The 16984-nt window shown below is 42.4% G+C and overlaps 1 protein-coding gene across 4 annotated transcripts in view; it reads right to left on the bottom strand.

Moving 5' to 3' along the window:
* The window catches only part of SLC39A8 (solute carrier family 39 member 8), an 83578-nt gene extending 71564 nt beyond the window's left edge, over window positions 1-12014 (bottom strand). The window contains exons 1-2 of one of the 4 annotated variants that reach the window (XM_024993121.2): window positions 11884-12014; window positions 10955-11438 (exon numbers count right to left, since the gene is read on the bottom strand). In XM_024993121.2, coding sequence (XP_024848889.1) covers window positions 10955-11173 — 219 coding nt within the window. In that variant the 5' untranslated portion in view covers window positions 11174-11438; window positions 11884-12014. Of the gene's footprint in view, window positions 1-8876; window positions 11439-11868 lie in introns of those variants that run through there. The other 3 variants (NM_001205630.1, XM_059887429.1, XM_024993122.2) reach the window with 3 other exon arrangements.
* Window positions 12015-16984: the final 4970 nt, after the last annotated feature.

The raw sequence follows: 16984 nt of genomic DNA, 5'->3' as shown, positions 1-16984 counted from the left end.
AAAGCATCAATTCTTCTGCAATCAGCTTTCTTCACAGTCCAACTCTCACATCCATACATGACCACTGGAAAAACCATAGCCTTGACTAGACAGACCTTTGTTGGCAAAGTAATGTCTCTGCTTTTAAATATGCTATCTAGGTTGGTCATAACTTTCCTTCCAAGGAGTAAGCGTCTTTTAATTTCATGGCTGCAGTCACCATCTGCAGTGATTTTGGAGCCCCCCAAAATAAAGTCTGATACTGTTTCCATTGTTTCCCCATCTATCTGCCAAAAAGTGATGGGACCAGATGCCATGATCTTCATTTTCTGAATGTTGAGCTTTAAGCCAACTTTTTCACTCTCTTCTTTCACTTTCATCAAGAGGCTTTGTAGTTCCTCTTCACTTTCTGCCATAAGGGTGGTGTCATCTGCATATCTGAGGTTATTGATATTTCTCTGGCAATCTTGATTCCAGCTTGTGCTTCTTCCAGCCCAGTGGTTCTCATGATGTACTCTGCATAGAAGTTAAATAAGCAGGGTGACAATATGCAGCCTTGACGTACTCCTTTTCCTATTTGGAACCAGTCTGTTGTTCCATGTCCAGTTCTAACTGTTGCTTCCTGACCTACATATAGGTTTCTCAAGAGGCAGGTCAGGTGGTCTGGTATTCCCATCTCTTTCAGAATTTTCCACAGTTTATTGTGATCGACACAGCCAAAGGCTTTGACATAGTCAATAAAGCAGAAATAGATGTTTTTCTGGAACTCTCTTGCTTTTTCAATGATCCAGCGGATGTTGGCAATTTGATCTCTGGTTCCTCTGCCTTTTCTAAAACCAGCTTGAACATCTGAAAGTTCATGGTTTACGTATTGCTGAAGCCTGGCTTGGAGAATTTTGAGCATTACTTTACTAGTGTGTGAGATGAGTGCAATTGTGTGGTAGTTTGAGCATTCTTTGGCATTGCCTTTCTTTGGGATTGGAATGAAAACTGACCTTTTCCAGTCCTGTGGCCACTGCTGAGTTTTCCAAATTTGCTGGCATATTGAGTGCAGCACTTTCACAGCATCATCATTAAGTTATTGTAAAGCTGCATCAACTAACATAGTATTATAATGAAAATAACTATACATTGAGCACATAATTTGAGCCAGGCTAAGTATTTTATATGCACTGTCTTTTTATTTGCTATTTGAAGTAATACAGGAAAAAAATACAGCTTCTTTGTTTGACTTACTACACATAATACACTAAATATAGAAGTGTCTAAAATATAATGAATGCTCAGTAATTATTATTATTGTTCATATATCTTAGTTCACAACTACCCTATGATAAGTTTGATTCTTTCAGTTCACAGATGTGAAAACTGAGGATTAAGGAGGTTAAGTCACTTGGCTGTGATTACCCAGCTAATAAGTGACAGAATTAGAATTTCAGCCCAGGCCTGGTTTAACTATTAAGACTAAATTGTTAACCATTTTGTTGTACTCTCTTCTATAGTTAGAGACCTAAGAAACCCACTGAATGTATCGATGACAAGTGTATTATTTTTGAACTAGGTTCACAGAAATAAAGCCTTAGAGGCCTTATCAAGGCTTGCCTGAGTTTTTTACTCTATTCAGTTAAGTATAAATAAAGTAAGGTACTAAATATTTGGACTTGGAAGGCATAATACTACTTTTCAGGTTAACACCTTTGATCTAGAATTCACAGATTTTTGTTTTTGTTCTCTTTAAACTTCAGGCCAAGAAAAACAACAGAGGATCTTTGGAAGGATATGGAAACCAAATTAAACAAGGCTCCATTCTGAAGATTTTCTACGCTCCGAAATTCCATCATTACAAAGGTAATTCAGTGATAGTTTCATTTCTTTATAAAATAAATCTCAAGACTCAGCAAACCCATTTGGCTCCTGAGACAGACACTGGGAACAGTTGAAGAATAAATTAGTTTCAATATTCAATTATGAATAAGAATCTACCATCACCTGGAACTGGAAATGGGAACACTCTCTGAAACCTACAAGTTTCTTAGGTTTTATAGAGTTTAGTAACAATCTTTTTTTTTAACAAATTGCATTGTAAATGATCCTAATATTAACTGTGTGCACTTAGTAATATGGACAGTCCCTTGAGGAAATGCCACTCTGAATCCAAGTAACTGGCAAACTCTTATTACCAACCGCATTAGACTAACCCTCACTGCAGGTTGCTTTGCTTTTCCCTGAGAAATGTCAATCCTTCTCAACTTCAGGCCTATTTCCCATGCCTATTTATATTCCTATTTTCTCCCCCAACCCCGTTGGTTATTGTCATTCAGTTACTTACTCATGTCTGACTCTTTGTGACCCCATGGATTGCAGCATGCCAGCCTTTTCTGTTCTTCACAATCTCCTGGAGTTTGCTCAAATTCATATCCATTGAGTCAGTGAAGCCATCCAACCATCTCATCTTCCGTCTCCGCTTCTCCTACCCTCAATCTTTTCTGGCAGCAGAGTCTTTTCCAGTGAGTCTGCTCTTCGCATCAGGTGGCCAAAGTATTGGAGTTTCAGCTTCAGCAACAGTCCTTCCAATGAATATTCAGGGTTGATTTCCTTTAATATTGATTGGTTTGATCTCCTTGCTGTCCAAGGGACTCTTTCAAGAGTCTTCCCCAAGCCCCTACTATCAGCAAAAGAAATAGAACCTCAAGGATTCAAATGTATACTGAATGTAAAGAAAACATTCTTAAGCTCCAGTCATAGTTGAAAAGCAATGGGTTTTTATGATGGGAAAATGAAGACTTTGCCTCTCAACATCTCCCAAGGTGGGCATCCTTAAGAAACAGAAATATGGTGTGAACCATGGAAAGCACAAAAACTCAAAATCTCCCACCCAGCTACTCCACTTTGAACATCTCTAAAGAGAAATGAAGATCTACCTCAATTAAGGGGGAAAGTTTACTACGCCCTCTCTTCATAACTGTGTTAGAGTTCAAACTCTCACCTTAGTGGCAACGAGAGTCCAAGAGTTAGGAATTCTGTTAAAATACTCTGCTCTTCCCTCATCACGTCAACTCATTCCCTAGCACCGAAGCACAATCCTCTTTCTCCAGTATCATGCAGTCAGCAATGCAGCTGCTTCACAGGAATGAAAAAGGAGGACTTGCAGGATTAAGAGGAGAAAACTACAGTGTATAATATAAGTTATAAGGATATACTGTGCAGTGTACGGAACATAACCAGTATTTTATAATTATAAATGAAGTATAATTTTTAAAAGCTGTGAATCACTATATTGTACACCAGTAACATACAGTATTGTACATCATTAAAAAAAGAAAAAAGATGATTAATTAATATGTATAAAAAAGAATTATCTGCCAGAGAGAATATAGCACAATTTTTTTAAAAAAAGAAGGATGTATACTCTAAACTGCCAGAAGAGAGAGTAAATTCATTGGTAGAATTCTTCTGTAGTAAAACTGAGAACAAGACTGAAAAATTTAACACTAGGCATGCGTATTTCTCCCACACCCACAATCTATCCACAGAAGAAAGAAGTTGATTAATATGCCATTCTCCAGGAAAACTTTGTAACTCAGAATTAGGAGAACTATTGTTGCCAAAATATTTTCTCCAAGAAAAATTCAACATATAAGAAAGAAATAAATTTTCCTTCTATTAGAGAATTCATGGAACCCACTGGAAAATCCATCTTGTGATTAATAGCACAGACATTTGGTACTAGCAGATGTTCATCAAGTAAGTATTTTAAAAGCCAAACCAAACAAGCAAAATTCTCCAAAAAAAAAAAGAGAACTGACTGACTAGTAACTCCTTCACGAGGTGTTTCCCAAAAGGCTCCCTCACTCTTTTCAACAATTAGAGCATGCTACCAAAAGTGTTCATTTGGCAATTAATCACACACAGTCTTGTGATATGTCTGGTAATATTTCTCTCAGTGATTATTTAACTATTGCAGTTTTGCCTTACATATTTCCCACAAATTCCCACCTATTTCTTAGATTAAAAGCTCTCTGAGGACAAGGACCCATCATCATCATTATAATTTTTTTGCCCTTAAAGTGATCAAGCAATGTAGCTAGATAAGTAACTGAAAGTGAAAGTGAAGTCGCTCAGTCGTGTCGGACTCTTTATGACCCCATGGACTGTAGCCTATCAGGCTCCTCCGTTCATGGGATTTTCCAGGCAAGAGTACTGGAGTGGATTGCCATTTCTTCTCCAGATCTTCCCGACCCAGGAATTGAACCCAGGTCTCCCGCATTGCAGGCAGACGCTTTACCATCTGAGCCACCAGGGAAGCCCCAGTAATTGATGGTTAGCCCAAAATCTGAGGTAACGGTTGCCCTGGCTAGAGACAGTATGATTTTTTAAAGTAAAATTCAAAAAATCCACTATTAGTATGTCAACTACAAACTGGCACTTGCCAAGAGCATTGCCAGCGGATGAACATCAAGGACATTTGCCACCTGCATCTGCAGAGATTGAACCCTGCGCTGCTGCAGCTGCTGACCTTCAACACCTCCTGAGGAAGCTCAGAGTGCAATGAGGCACTCTGTGCTCCAGGCACTCTGATGGAACAGGTCTTTGGATAGTCAGATATTTTCAGGAACTGATTTCATAAGCCAATCTTTGCATTTCCTCATATCCAGAAAAGTACTAAATCCCTTCATGATGACATTACGAAGCTCCTAATAACTAGCAGAAAACCTTTTGTAAAACGAGTGCTTAATTGCACTGAACTCCCCCTTCACCAAAATATTATCTATTGACCTTCCCACACTGCCTCTTTGGAGCAGTCTCCCAGAACTAACTGAGGTGCTATCTCCTCATTTGCCGTCCTCATTTTGCCCCAAATAAAACTTAACTCACAGCTCTCAAGTTATGCATCTTTTTTAGTCGACAGGATTTAGGATTGTCTGAGGTTCTACCACTTACTGTTTGATTTTTGCTGAGTTACATAATCTCTCAGAACCACATATTTCTCTTGTGTAAAGTTAATAATGGTATCCTTATCATACGATTGTTGTGATTTTGAAATGTGTTAATACAAATAAATTGGTTGAGTATGTCATACCGAAAAAGAAAAAGAAAACAATAAATCCTTAGCTATAATTATTTATTTTATGTACACAAAGGCCTATGTGACTCCTAGGGTAGTGGGTGAAGATGCAAATTTGGGAGTTATTTATGGAAAGAATGAAGGGTATTTCCTCATATAGATTACCATCATCCCTGGCAAGGGAGCAAACTAAGCTCTTGACATCATGGTCAAGTGAGCTATGAGTGTCTCTCATTTTCTCAAAACCTTTTGGAAACAATGATCACACTGTACACAGTCAAGTTAAATAGAATGATATAATAAATCAGAGTAAGTCCATTGTCTCGTAAGTACAACCACGCCCTTCCATCCTGCCATCCCAGACAGTTTTTCACCTGAAAGGCATTCCTAGGACATTGATCCCATCATTTTTCAGAACATAAAAGAAAGAAAAAGAAAAAAAAAAAGAGGGCAACAACAGATGCTTTCTCTCATCCATCTACAATCAGTGCTTCCCAGCATGTCCTTCATCTAATGCACTGTTACCCGCTCGCGTACCAGGAAAAAGTACAATAAACGACAAGCTATGCATACAACATGCATGCAATAACCACACACACACGCTCCTGTGTTTGCTACAGACCACCAGCCTGACCCCCTGAAATAAGCCAAGTTACCTCCCTGCCTCTTCCTCTGGCATCCTCGGGCCATAAATTAATGAAAGGAAAGGTCTAATAATAGTTACATGACCACTACAGACAAAAGGCTGCAGTAGAAAATACCTGTCTTTGGGACTTTTTCCCTACTCCTCAGTCATGGCTGCTCTCCTAGGCCTCCTGATGGGCTCTCCAGGTTCAAGCGATCATTACAGCTCCTACAAACCACTGCAGTTGCCTCAGCTCCTGTCTCGACCCACTCTTGACACATTCCACACTTTCATGCAGAAGAATTTTCTAAAAACACAAGTCCGATCCCATTCCACTTTTGTTTAAAATTCTTTAATCAAATATCTCATTCTATTATACATTGTAGTCATACGTGCATTATGTCATACATCTATCTAGAAACTAAAGTCATGTGAGGGCTCAAACTGCCTTACTCATATTAAGCAATCTTCACTCATTCATTCAAAAATATATATAATGGGAAATTCCACGGTGTTCCAGTGTTTAGGACATGGAGCTTTCACTGCTGAGGGCCCAGGTTCAATCCCTGGTCAGAGAACTAAGACCCCACCTGGCTTGGCTAAAAAAAAAGTGTATATATATAATATACATATATATATTATACATATACACATATAATGAATATGTGTTGTGTACCAGGCATTACACTAGCCCCTAAAGAGATGAGTCAGATCATTCCCTTCAATTTATTCAAAATCATATCAGAGGAGGGGAGGACATTCAACCATGTGAACAGAAAATTAAAATATATATAAATTATTTACATATTATACTACAATTTCAATATATGTTATGATTGCAGAGGCACCAATTAATATAGGGGCTTCTACTAAACCCCTGAACAGGCTAAGAAAGGCTTCTTGGAAGAAGTAATGTCTAAACTGATAACTAAAGCATAAGCAGATGTGTATGCAGAACCAGGAACTACCAGCAGTCTGTGAAGACTGGAGTAGTAGCAAAGGATAAGACTTGGGAAATATACAGGAACCAGGTCATAAAAAGACTTAAGCCACTTTTAAGTGTTCGAAGTTTGTCTTAAAGGTATTTAACTGTTCTTAAAAAATGAGCAGTATGGTTAGGTTTGTACTTTTAAAAGACCACTCTAATTAGAGTATAGTAGTTATTCAAAATATTTCTAGAACACATGAATAGCTAAGTCTCATCAGCATAATGAAAAAATTTCAAGAATTCAAAAAAAGAGAAATTGGCAAATCAGCAGTGGCTGTGAAGTCCTAGAAATATTTTATGGAAAAAGTGTATCTGGGTTTTTAAAACTGTAAGATTTTGAGAGGGTAATTCAAGGAAATGAAGGATAACCGAGCTGGGAACAGGAAAGGGTGCAAGGAAGAAAATGAGGTAAAAAGTGCTTGAATAAAAATATACGGTGAAGTCGTAGAAGAGTAACTAGTTTAATGTAGTGAGTGCTAGGTCTGGGCAGGTTAGGTTGATATCTCAGGGTTAGCCTCAAATGCCAGACTCCAGATTTAGACTTCACCAGCCAAGAGAATTCATGGAGGAGAACCGAAAGGAGAGAGGCATACTCCAAGTAGTGCTTTATGAAGATTGACTATGAATTGAAAGATGTTTTAAAACAACCTATGAATGAAAAAAAAAGATGCAGGAGCTATGCTGGAAGATTTGTATCCAATGAAAAAATGCAGTTTGGAGTTTGGAGAGAGAAGCAGAAGTCAAAGGCTGAGTGAAGGCGGGAAACAAAGGTTGCCTCACACGCCAACCTGCCACACCCACACCCCCATCACCCCCACTAACCCTCCCCAGGAGACTGATTTAAATAGAAACATTTCCTGCAGCTGAGTGTGATAATTTAGAAATTCGGGGTTTTGAAGGAGAAATGAAGAGAAAAGACCACTTGGAGAATGAGCTAGGACTATCAGAACAAACAGACAGTGGCACTGAGCCCATTCTTAAATCCCCTCAGTTAATCACCCAGGGTACTCACTCAGCTGGGGCTTCCCTTTGTATTCTACACTTGATCTTAGCCAAAAGGCCAAGAAGCGATCCCTTTGTATTCTAGAAACTCCCTCAGATAGAGCAGACCTACACTTTGTCTTAGGCCCCAGAGACCCATTTAGATAAAAGAGCTCCTTCCTCTCACTTGTTTGGCCTACTTCTTCTACCTGCTCTTTGTACCCTCAGAAACCATAAGAAGCAAAACAGTAAACTCAATCATTCTATTGTCTCCAGTTTGAACTCAGGTCCCTTTGATCTCCCAAAGCAACAAGCTAATTTAATAGTACTTGCTGAAGGCAATGGCACCCCACTCCAGTACTCTTGCCTGGAAAATCCCATGGATGGAGGAGCCTGGTAGGCTCCAGTCCATGGGGTCACTAAGAGTCGGGCAAGACTGAGCAACTTCATTTTCACTTTTCACTTTCATGCATTGGAGAAAGAATTCGCAACCCACTCCAGTATTCTTGCCTGGAGAATCCCAGGGACAGAGGAACCTGGTGGGCTGTCGTCTATGGGGTCGCACAGAGTCGGACACGACTGAAGTGACTTAGCAGCAGCAGCAGCAGCACATGCTAGCAAGGTAATGCTCAAAATCCTTCAAGATAGGCTTCAGCAGTATATAAACCGAGAACTCCCAGATGTGCTGCTGCTGCTGCTGCTAAGTCGCTGCTAAGAAACAACGTAGTTTGTAAATAGATCTCATATAAGATTCAATAAATCCCTGGCCCAAAGAAATAAATTCTATCTTTTCAACTGTCCTCCAAGTCAGAAAATCATGTTTTTCACATATATTATTATTCTACTTTGTTGCAGGTGAGGAAACTGAAGTTACCTTCTTTAAGGTATGGAGATATTAACAGCCCTAAATTTTGTTCCAAATTGGATAGTCTCCTGCTGGAGCAGATGTAAATGCCAGCAAATTAACAGATTCTTCTGGAATGGCATTTCATTGGACATGATTTAACTGATGATGGTTGTTATCAGTAGAACTTTTTAGAACATCAAACAGATGTTTGCTAGGTCTGATCAAGTGATAAATTTTCCTTGGCTTCCCTTTGTTTCCAAAGTAATTAGGGGCTTTTCCCCATCTCTTTTTGATGTCCACAGAGGCCATAATGAGGGTAGTTAAATATGCAAACAGAAGAATGAAAAACAAGGTGTCAACATACATATAATTTACCTACTGAGGTACCTACCTACTCATAAGCTGGGAATCATACTGCTAACAAACTTAAGCAACTTTCCTTAATTATTTAGGTATATTTTCCACTGTCTTTGTCAAGGTGTGGCTCAGGGGTCTTTTGTCCCTTTATAGTTCATCAGCACCTTCAAACATTGCAAGATAAGGAGATAATTTAAGTCAAAACAATGTGTAGGCTACAGATATGCAGCTGCAAGTCAAGTACCCAGGCATCTTTCCAAGCATATGACTGACCACTCCTGCTCCTATCTAAAAATGCTTTAGTCAGCTCAGCTGTTCCTTGATTGAAGAGTCTGCAACTAGATGGAAAATACTTACGAAGTTAGTTGTTTGCCTTATTTTCTAAAACATCAATATAATATGAAGTCATTTCAGCTTTTCCAATGTATTATTTCTTAGCCATTACATTCTGGTATGTAATGCCATGCAAGAATCAGATAGACAGTTTACTAAAGAACTTGCCTAAGACCATAAAACCCTTCTAGATCAAAGGACACGCACTCTGATACCTCATGGCATCAGAATCTTATACTTCTTATGTACTGCATGTTTTAATTGAGGTAAAATATTTCTAACAAAATGAATGCCAAACTATAAGGTTATCAACAAAGAATTTATCTGATTAAAGGGGCCTCCCTGGTGGCTCAGCTGGTAAAGAATCTGCCTGCAATGTAGGAGACCTGGGTTCGATCCCTGGGTTGTGAAGATCCCCTGGAAAAGGGAAGGGCTACCCACTCCAGTATTTATTCTTGCCTGGAGAATCCCATGGACAGAGAAGCCTGGCGGGCTACAGTCCATAGGGTCACAAGAGTCGGACACGACTTAGCAATTAAACCACCACCACCACCCACTCCAGTATTCTGGCCTGGAGAATTCCATGAACTGTATAGTCCATAGGATCACAAAGACACGACTGAGTGACTTTCACTTCACTATCTGAGTAAAATTTCCCTAATTGTAATCGAAGGCCAGATACGTTGGGAAACTCTAGATTTCCAGGAGTAGAGTAACAGTATAACATTCCCAAACATTTTTTAACATTCCCAAACATTCTGGACCACAAAACTTTTTGTAGCACAAACTAACATCACCCAGAAGTGACAAACAATACGGAAAGTACTGAATACTGCCATTCATCATCAGTTATCACTGGAACCACAGCAGAAGGGGGGAAAAAAAAACAATCAAAGCACTGAGTTAACAGAGTTTTAAAAAGGAGAGGGGATTTGGGGGGAGGATGCTAAAAGCACACTTTGCTTATTTCACAATTTTAAGAAATAATCATAGGCTATTTATTATGAAAATAATGAAGAATCTCTAATACCCATTTTGAAGTTTACTGACATGTATGGTCTTAACTGCGCCTAGGTAACTTAGGATGATCGTTAAATCTTAGGAATTAACAAACGCTTAAATAATGCTGTGTATCTGTACTAAGATAGGTTTTTTTCTTTTTGTTTGAATGAATGAATATTAGAACCAAACTTTTGACCTGATAGATGAATAAAAACTATGGCTCTAAACACAGTTCCATCACCAGTTGACGTGTGATCTTGGTCTCAGGGCCCCCTCGGCCTCCTTGGTCTCTATACAATAAGCCCTTCAGCCCTAAGTGCCTCCTGTAACTTACAAGGGAAAGACAGAACTACATTATACCTTGCTAGCAGCTGTTACCCACCAAGCAGCTGTTAACAGGGGTGCCTGTGAGCCACTGTCTCTGCCAGGAAGACTTCAGTACGCCATTCGTATCTCAAACGCATCTCTCAAGGTGCTTCCCGCACTCAACTACTTCATAAACTTTTGCATAAAATCTTATAACCACAAGCGTCCGACGGCTCAATTCATCGGGCATAAAACTGCAGTTTCTGGTTCCCTCGTCACCGCCAGCCCTTTAACCTCGGCTAGAAGGTCAGATCCAGTAAAAAAAAAAAAAAAAACAGGACCCGCCTCACACTTGAGAGACAAAACCAAGTTTTTTCTCCTGCGCTTGTCCCCTTTAATCAACGTTCAAGTACAAATGGACGTCCCCTGACACCCCGGCGTTTGGGGAAGGGCGGCCCGGCCCGGCCCTACCTGGTTGAAGTGCAGCTGTCCCGGCTCGGGGGCGCCCTCCACGGGGGCGGCTCCCAGACGCTCCAACAGGCGCCCGAGCTGCGCCGCCGACAGGCTCCGGTTGGCGCCGAACACGCTCAGCACATCCTCGCTGAAGGCGAGCCAGGGCACCTCCGCCTCCCCTCCGAGGCCAGCGGCCGCCAACAGCAGGAGCCCAGCCACCGCTCGACCCGGAGCCATCGTGGCCGCGGTTGCCCCTCACGGGCCCAAAACGGACTGGAGCGCACAGGGACGGGACGGGCGCAGCCGCGTCGGTGCCCAAGGGCTCCCGTCAGGCGTCGGCGCCGGTCCGGGTCAGCGGTGGCGCGGGGCGCACCTGGTCCTCCGGCGCCTTCGAAATAGCAGCAGCCCGCGACCTGCCGGGCATTGAAGTGGCGGTGCAGCCGGGCGGGGAGGGCGGGGTGGGAGCGATAGACAGAGCGGGCCCCCGGGCCTCCTGGAGAACCTGAGATAAAAAGGACAAAGGGGGACAGAGATAAAGGCCACCCGGCTACCCGCCGGTCGGCCTCGGGAGCATTGCGAGACCGGACCCCTCAGACGCCCCGCCGGGCTTGGGGCCAATTGCCCCGGAGCGGAGTTTGCAGACATTCCAGGATTAGCTTGCAGTGTGAAGACACATGCTCCTTCCGGATCTAAAGCCCCAAATCACGTCACTTTTTAGGAAGAAAACTACACTGGCTACAGAACCCCACCTCCCCTTCCTTTCTTTCTGATTAATTCCATCTGCAAACTTAGAAGGGGTGAGGCGTGCAGTCCCCAGCCAGCTGCAGGAAATGGCCCCTTCGGAGTCCTGGGGTTTGACCGTCTAAACGGGACCCTCCCTCTCCCAGATCTCCCAGATCTTCCTTGGCAAGTAGAGAAGTAGGTGAGCTGACCTGCTAACCTCTCACCTCGCCTGTGTATTTCTGCGTCTGTTTTTGTCCACGTAAATCAGTCCCTCTCTCTCTCCTTCTTTCTTCCCTCCACTCCCTCCCTCCCCTTCTCTCAACACTATCCCTGGCGAGTCCGCGGTAAAAACTCTGAGCTCCGGCCCCGCGCTCTTTACAAATAACCAGAGGCGGAGGGCCCTGTCCCCGCCTCCCCGCAGCACGTGGTGACACGCTCGCCGGCCTGGACTCCCGCGCGCGTCCAAGCCGGGGCGCACAGCCGCTGTCATCGGCTCTTGGCGGGCGGGGCGCACTCCTACCCCCAGCGGCGCCGGCTCCCCACCCTCACCCTCGGGGAGTTACCTGAATGCCACCTCCCGGGCGATCTGCCTCGCCTCCTTTCTGACCTTGGAGGTCTCTTTGTTACCTTGTTGAAACCAGCTTCCTGAAATGGAGCCTGGAACCCTCAGCATTGTCTAAGAGATTAGCCGGAATTGCTTTTTTGTCTTACTTCTTAAAGTCAAGAGAAAAAGGAAACCCAATCTGCAGCGGCGGTGGCGAGCTCAGAGCCGGCACTGCTCTACCCGGCCCTTCCTGACGCCGCACGGGATATCCGCAGATCAGAGTGAATTGTTTGTTTGTTCAGATGAGAGTTCAAGAAAAGCCGACTTAGGTGTAAGGTCAACAAGTTTGTGCAAAGTGTACGCGCGCGGTGTTTGAGGGCAAAGGTTGTGTCTGGTAGCTACCACTGTCCAGAAATAAACTGAAACCACGATTCACTGTGACAGAAAGACGGTAAGAGGAATTCAGAGCGCTGTTCTTGTATTTCACGGGGGAGAGTGCAGGGCTTCCTAAAACTGTTTTAAAAGAGGCATTTAGCTCCAGACAAGGGGCAGGCAATCTCATTTTCCACGAGGAACTTAGTTGATGGAAGAAAGAGACACGGAGAGAAAATTCCAGAAGGATGATCTAGGGGGACATATCTGCAGGACTGTCCCTATGGAGAAAATTTTGTTGTTGTTTAGTCACTAAAGTTGTGTCCAACTCTTTTGTGACTCCATGAACTGTAGCCCACCAGGCTCCTCTATCCCTGGGCTTCCCAGGCAAGAGTCCTGGAATAGGTTGCCATTGCCTGTTCCAGGGGATCTTCCCCAGGGATCAGAACTGCATCTCCTGCTTTGCAAGCATGCTTTACCACTGAGCCACCAGGGAAGCCCACGAAGAAGGTTTGCCTGTGTTCTAACCAGAGAGCTTGGAAGGCAGCAATGAGAGGAAAAAGTTACCAAGAGGAAGATTTCTGCAGAAAATAAGGCACAGCTGCTTTGGGAGGTAGTGATTTCCCCATGATTGAAAGTGATTCAAACTCATGGGTATGTAGTAGGTTTCCTGCCTTGGAGGAATATCAACAAAATGATCTTTATGGTGTGTCCCTTCCAATTATGAAATCTGTGTGTTTGTTGTTACTAATTTACAGAATTACATTGGTGCCAAAGGACAAATATTTCACCAAGGGCCTGAAATACGTTCATATCACACTTACGTTCTTAAATTACACAACTGATGGGGACACTTCAAGATTTTTCTTGGATCCTTACATATAGTTTGTTGCCCATTTTTCCTTTTGACCCCAATAACTCAAGGTGATTCTTGGAAATCAATGAATGTTCTAAATGATTCACCTAAACCCAGCAAGTTGTTCATTCCTACTGGAACTGCAACATTGATAAGATGTTGAACTTTCCACAAATGTGAATGGGTTTCAAGTAATACAAATTTTATATTGTGGATTTTTTAAAATAAAATTTTATTCATCAGCCATTTGGCTATCTCTCACATTTTGCTTGGATGGGCTGGATGAAGCACAAACTAGAATCAAGATTGCCAGAAGAAATATCAATAACCTCAAATATGCAGAAGACACCACCCTTATGGCAGAAAGCAAAGAAGAACTAAAGAGCTTCTTGATGGAAGTGAAAGACAAGAGTGAAAAATTTGACTTAAAGTTCAACATTCAGAAAACGAAGATCATGGCATCCAGTCCCATCATTTCATGGCAAATAGATGGGGAAACAATGGAAACGGTGGCAGACTTTATTTTTGGGGGCTCCAAAATCACTGCAGATGGTGACTGCAGCCATGAAATTAAAAGACGCTTGCTCCTTGGAAGAAAAGTTATGACCAACCTAGACAGCATATTAAAAAGCAGAGACATTAACTTTGCCAACAAAGGTCTGTCTAGTCAAGGCTATGGTTTTTCCAGTGGTCATGTATGGATGTGAGAGTTGGACTATAAAGAAAGCTGAGCACCAAAGAATTGATGCTTTTGAACTGTGGTGTTGGAGAAGACTCTTGAGAGTCCCTTGAACTGAAAGGAGATCCAACCAGTCCATCCTAAAAGAAATCAGTCCTGAATATACATTGGAAGAACTGACGTTGAAGCTGAAACTCCAATACTCTGGCCATCTGATGCAAAGAACTGACTCATTGGAAAAGACTCTGATGCTGGGAAAGATTGAAGGTGGGAGGAGAAGGGGACAACAGAGGATGAGATGGTTGGATGGCATCACCAACTCAATAGACACGAGTTTGATTAAACTCCAGGAGTTAGTGATGGACAGGGAGGTCTGGCATGCTGTGGTCCATGGGGTCGCAAAGAATCGGACACGACTGAGCGACTGAACTGAACTGAACTGATATACATTTTGCCAAACCATCAATCTTACGTGATGATAAATAGTAAAATAAATTATCAACCTGCTCGGCATCTTTATCAAAAACAGTTAACATAATGTAAGCATGCTATAAAAGAGAATATTCAAAAAATGTTACTAACAACCAGACTGGTGAGGCTAATTTCTAGATCTAATGAAATACAGTCACCAAAATACTACTTACTTAATGTTTTAGGGCCTAAAATATAGCATTATATCAACAATATCATTATTGAAGAAAAAAACTTCCAATTTAAAATATAATGTAAAAACTAATTTTTCTCAGAAATGTGCTGTAAAGGTCAAATAATTTTAAATGATAATAATGAAGAGAAGAGTGCCAAGAACACTGGCCAAGCTGTAGAAAATTGTTCTTTCTCTTGTGTCACCTGGGAAAACTGGGAGAGTCATTTGACGCTCCTCTGTCCATGGAATTCTCTAGGCGAGCATGCAGGAGTCCATTGCCATTTCCTACTCCAGAAGATCTTCCTGACCCAGGGATCAAACCCAAGTCTCTGGCATTGTAGGCAGATTCTTTACCATCTGAGCCACCAGGGAAGCCTCATTTGACCTCACCAGGTCTAAGTTCCCTCATCTATGAAACAATAAAATTGGGCTAGAAGCACAAATATTCACTCCAGCTTTTTCATTTCTAAATGTCTAATTTAGATGTCATCTATCGGGGTGGGGCGTGGGGGGGCATGAAACACCTAGAAGAGAAATAAAAGTTCAATTCTCCAATGAAAAGGGCATTTAACTTCAAATCTTATTAAATTTTTCTTAGTCCAAATTTTTTGTTACTATTGCAGAAGAAGCATATTGACCACTTTTAAACTTTTCCACGAATTTATTTCCCTATAGAAGGACTAATGAGCAAACGTGGGAAATGGTATGTCCTTTTCCTTTTTTCCCCTCCTTTCTCTTCTTCTGGAGAAGGAAATGGCAACCCACTCAAGTACCTTTGCCTTGGAAATCCCATGGACAGAGGGGCATAGTAGGCTACAGTCCACAGGGTCGCAAAGAGTCAGACACGACTGAGTGACTTCACTTTCACTTTCTCTTCCTCTTCTTCTCTTTCAGTCCTAAAGAAGTCATCCTCAGGAGCATAGCATAATAAATAATATCTGTATGGAGGGCAGTCACAGTGGCCCAAAGAAGAGTGTTGGAACTCCAACAAGGGAAGAAGGGTATCCAAGTGGGAGGGAAATTTAGCATGTGTAGTTAGAGCCCAAGCAGGGTGACAAGGTGTCAAGGTTGGGGGAGGAAACTAGAAATCAGAGGATGCCTTCCTAAGGTGGCAAGAGCATATTCAAGTACCCCCACACAGTATGTCAGCACCCAAGTATGATGAGTGAAGCATCCTTTCCAGTATGATTCATCAGAGCCCAGGCTGGAAAGGAGGGCTTCAACAAAAGGCAGTGGCATGGTGTGAGGTATCAAGATCAGAGCAAGGGTTATACAGCACCCTTGGTCAGAGTCTGAGAGAAAGAGAAGCTGTCGAGTGTCGAGTCAGAGGCTGGGTGGGTGAGGAGGGCATTCCTGCACAGAATGTCCGAGGTGGACAAGGGTGAGGAGGGAGACCCTGCCAAGCAGCCACACCAGGGTACCAGGGTCTGTACAGTGAAGAGGGCAGCCTGATGTGGGAGATGTGATAGTGTGATTTATAATCAGTTCAGTCACTCAGTTGTGTGTGACTCTTTAAGACACCATGGACTGCAGCACACCAGGCTTCCCTGTCCATCACCAACTCCCGGAGCTTGCCCAAACTCATGTCCATCGAGTTGGTGATGCCATCCAACCATCTTATCCTCTGTTGTCCCCCTCTCCTCCTGCCTTCTATCTTTCCTCATTGGTCTTTTCCAATGAGTCAGTTCTTCACATCAAGTGGCCAAAGTGTTGGAGCTTCAGCTTCATCATTGGACCTTTCATTGAATACTCAGGACTGATTTCCTTTATAATTGACTAGTTTGATCTCCTTGCAGTCCAGGGGACTCACAAGAGTCTTCTCCAGCACCACAGTTCAAAAACATCAATTCTTTGGCACTCAACTTTCTTTATGGTCCAACTCTCACATTAATATATGACTACTGGAAAAGCCATAGCTTTGACTAGACAGACTTTTGTTGGTAATGTCTATGCTGTCTGGGTTGGTTATAGCTTTTCTTCCAAGGAGCAAGCGTCTTTTAATTTCATGGCTGCAGTCAACATCTGCAGTGATTTTTGAGCCCAAGAAAAGAAAGTCTATCACTGTTTCCATTGTTTTCCCATCTATTTGCCATGAAGTGATGGGACTGGATGCCATGACCTTAGATTTTTGAATGTTGAGTTTTAAGCCAGCTTTTTCACTCTCCTCTTTCACTTTCATTAAGAGGCTCTTTAGTTCCTCTTTGCTTTCTGCCATAAGGGTGGTGTCA

This window comes from Bos taurus, chromosome 6, assembly GCF_002263795.3.
Source record: "Bos taurus isolate L1 Dominette 01449 registration number 42190680 breed Hereford chromosome 6, ARS-UCD2.0, whole genome shotgun sequence".
NCBI classification, from domain to species: Eukaryota; Metazoa; Chordata; class Mammalia; order Artiodactyla; family Bovidae; genus Bos; species Bos taurus.
Note: the sequence above shows the minus strand (reverse complement) of the source record. Positions and strands in the feature narration are given on the sequence as shown.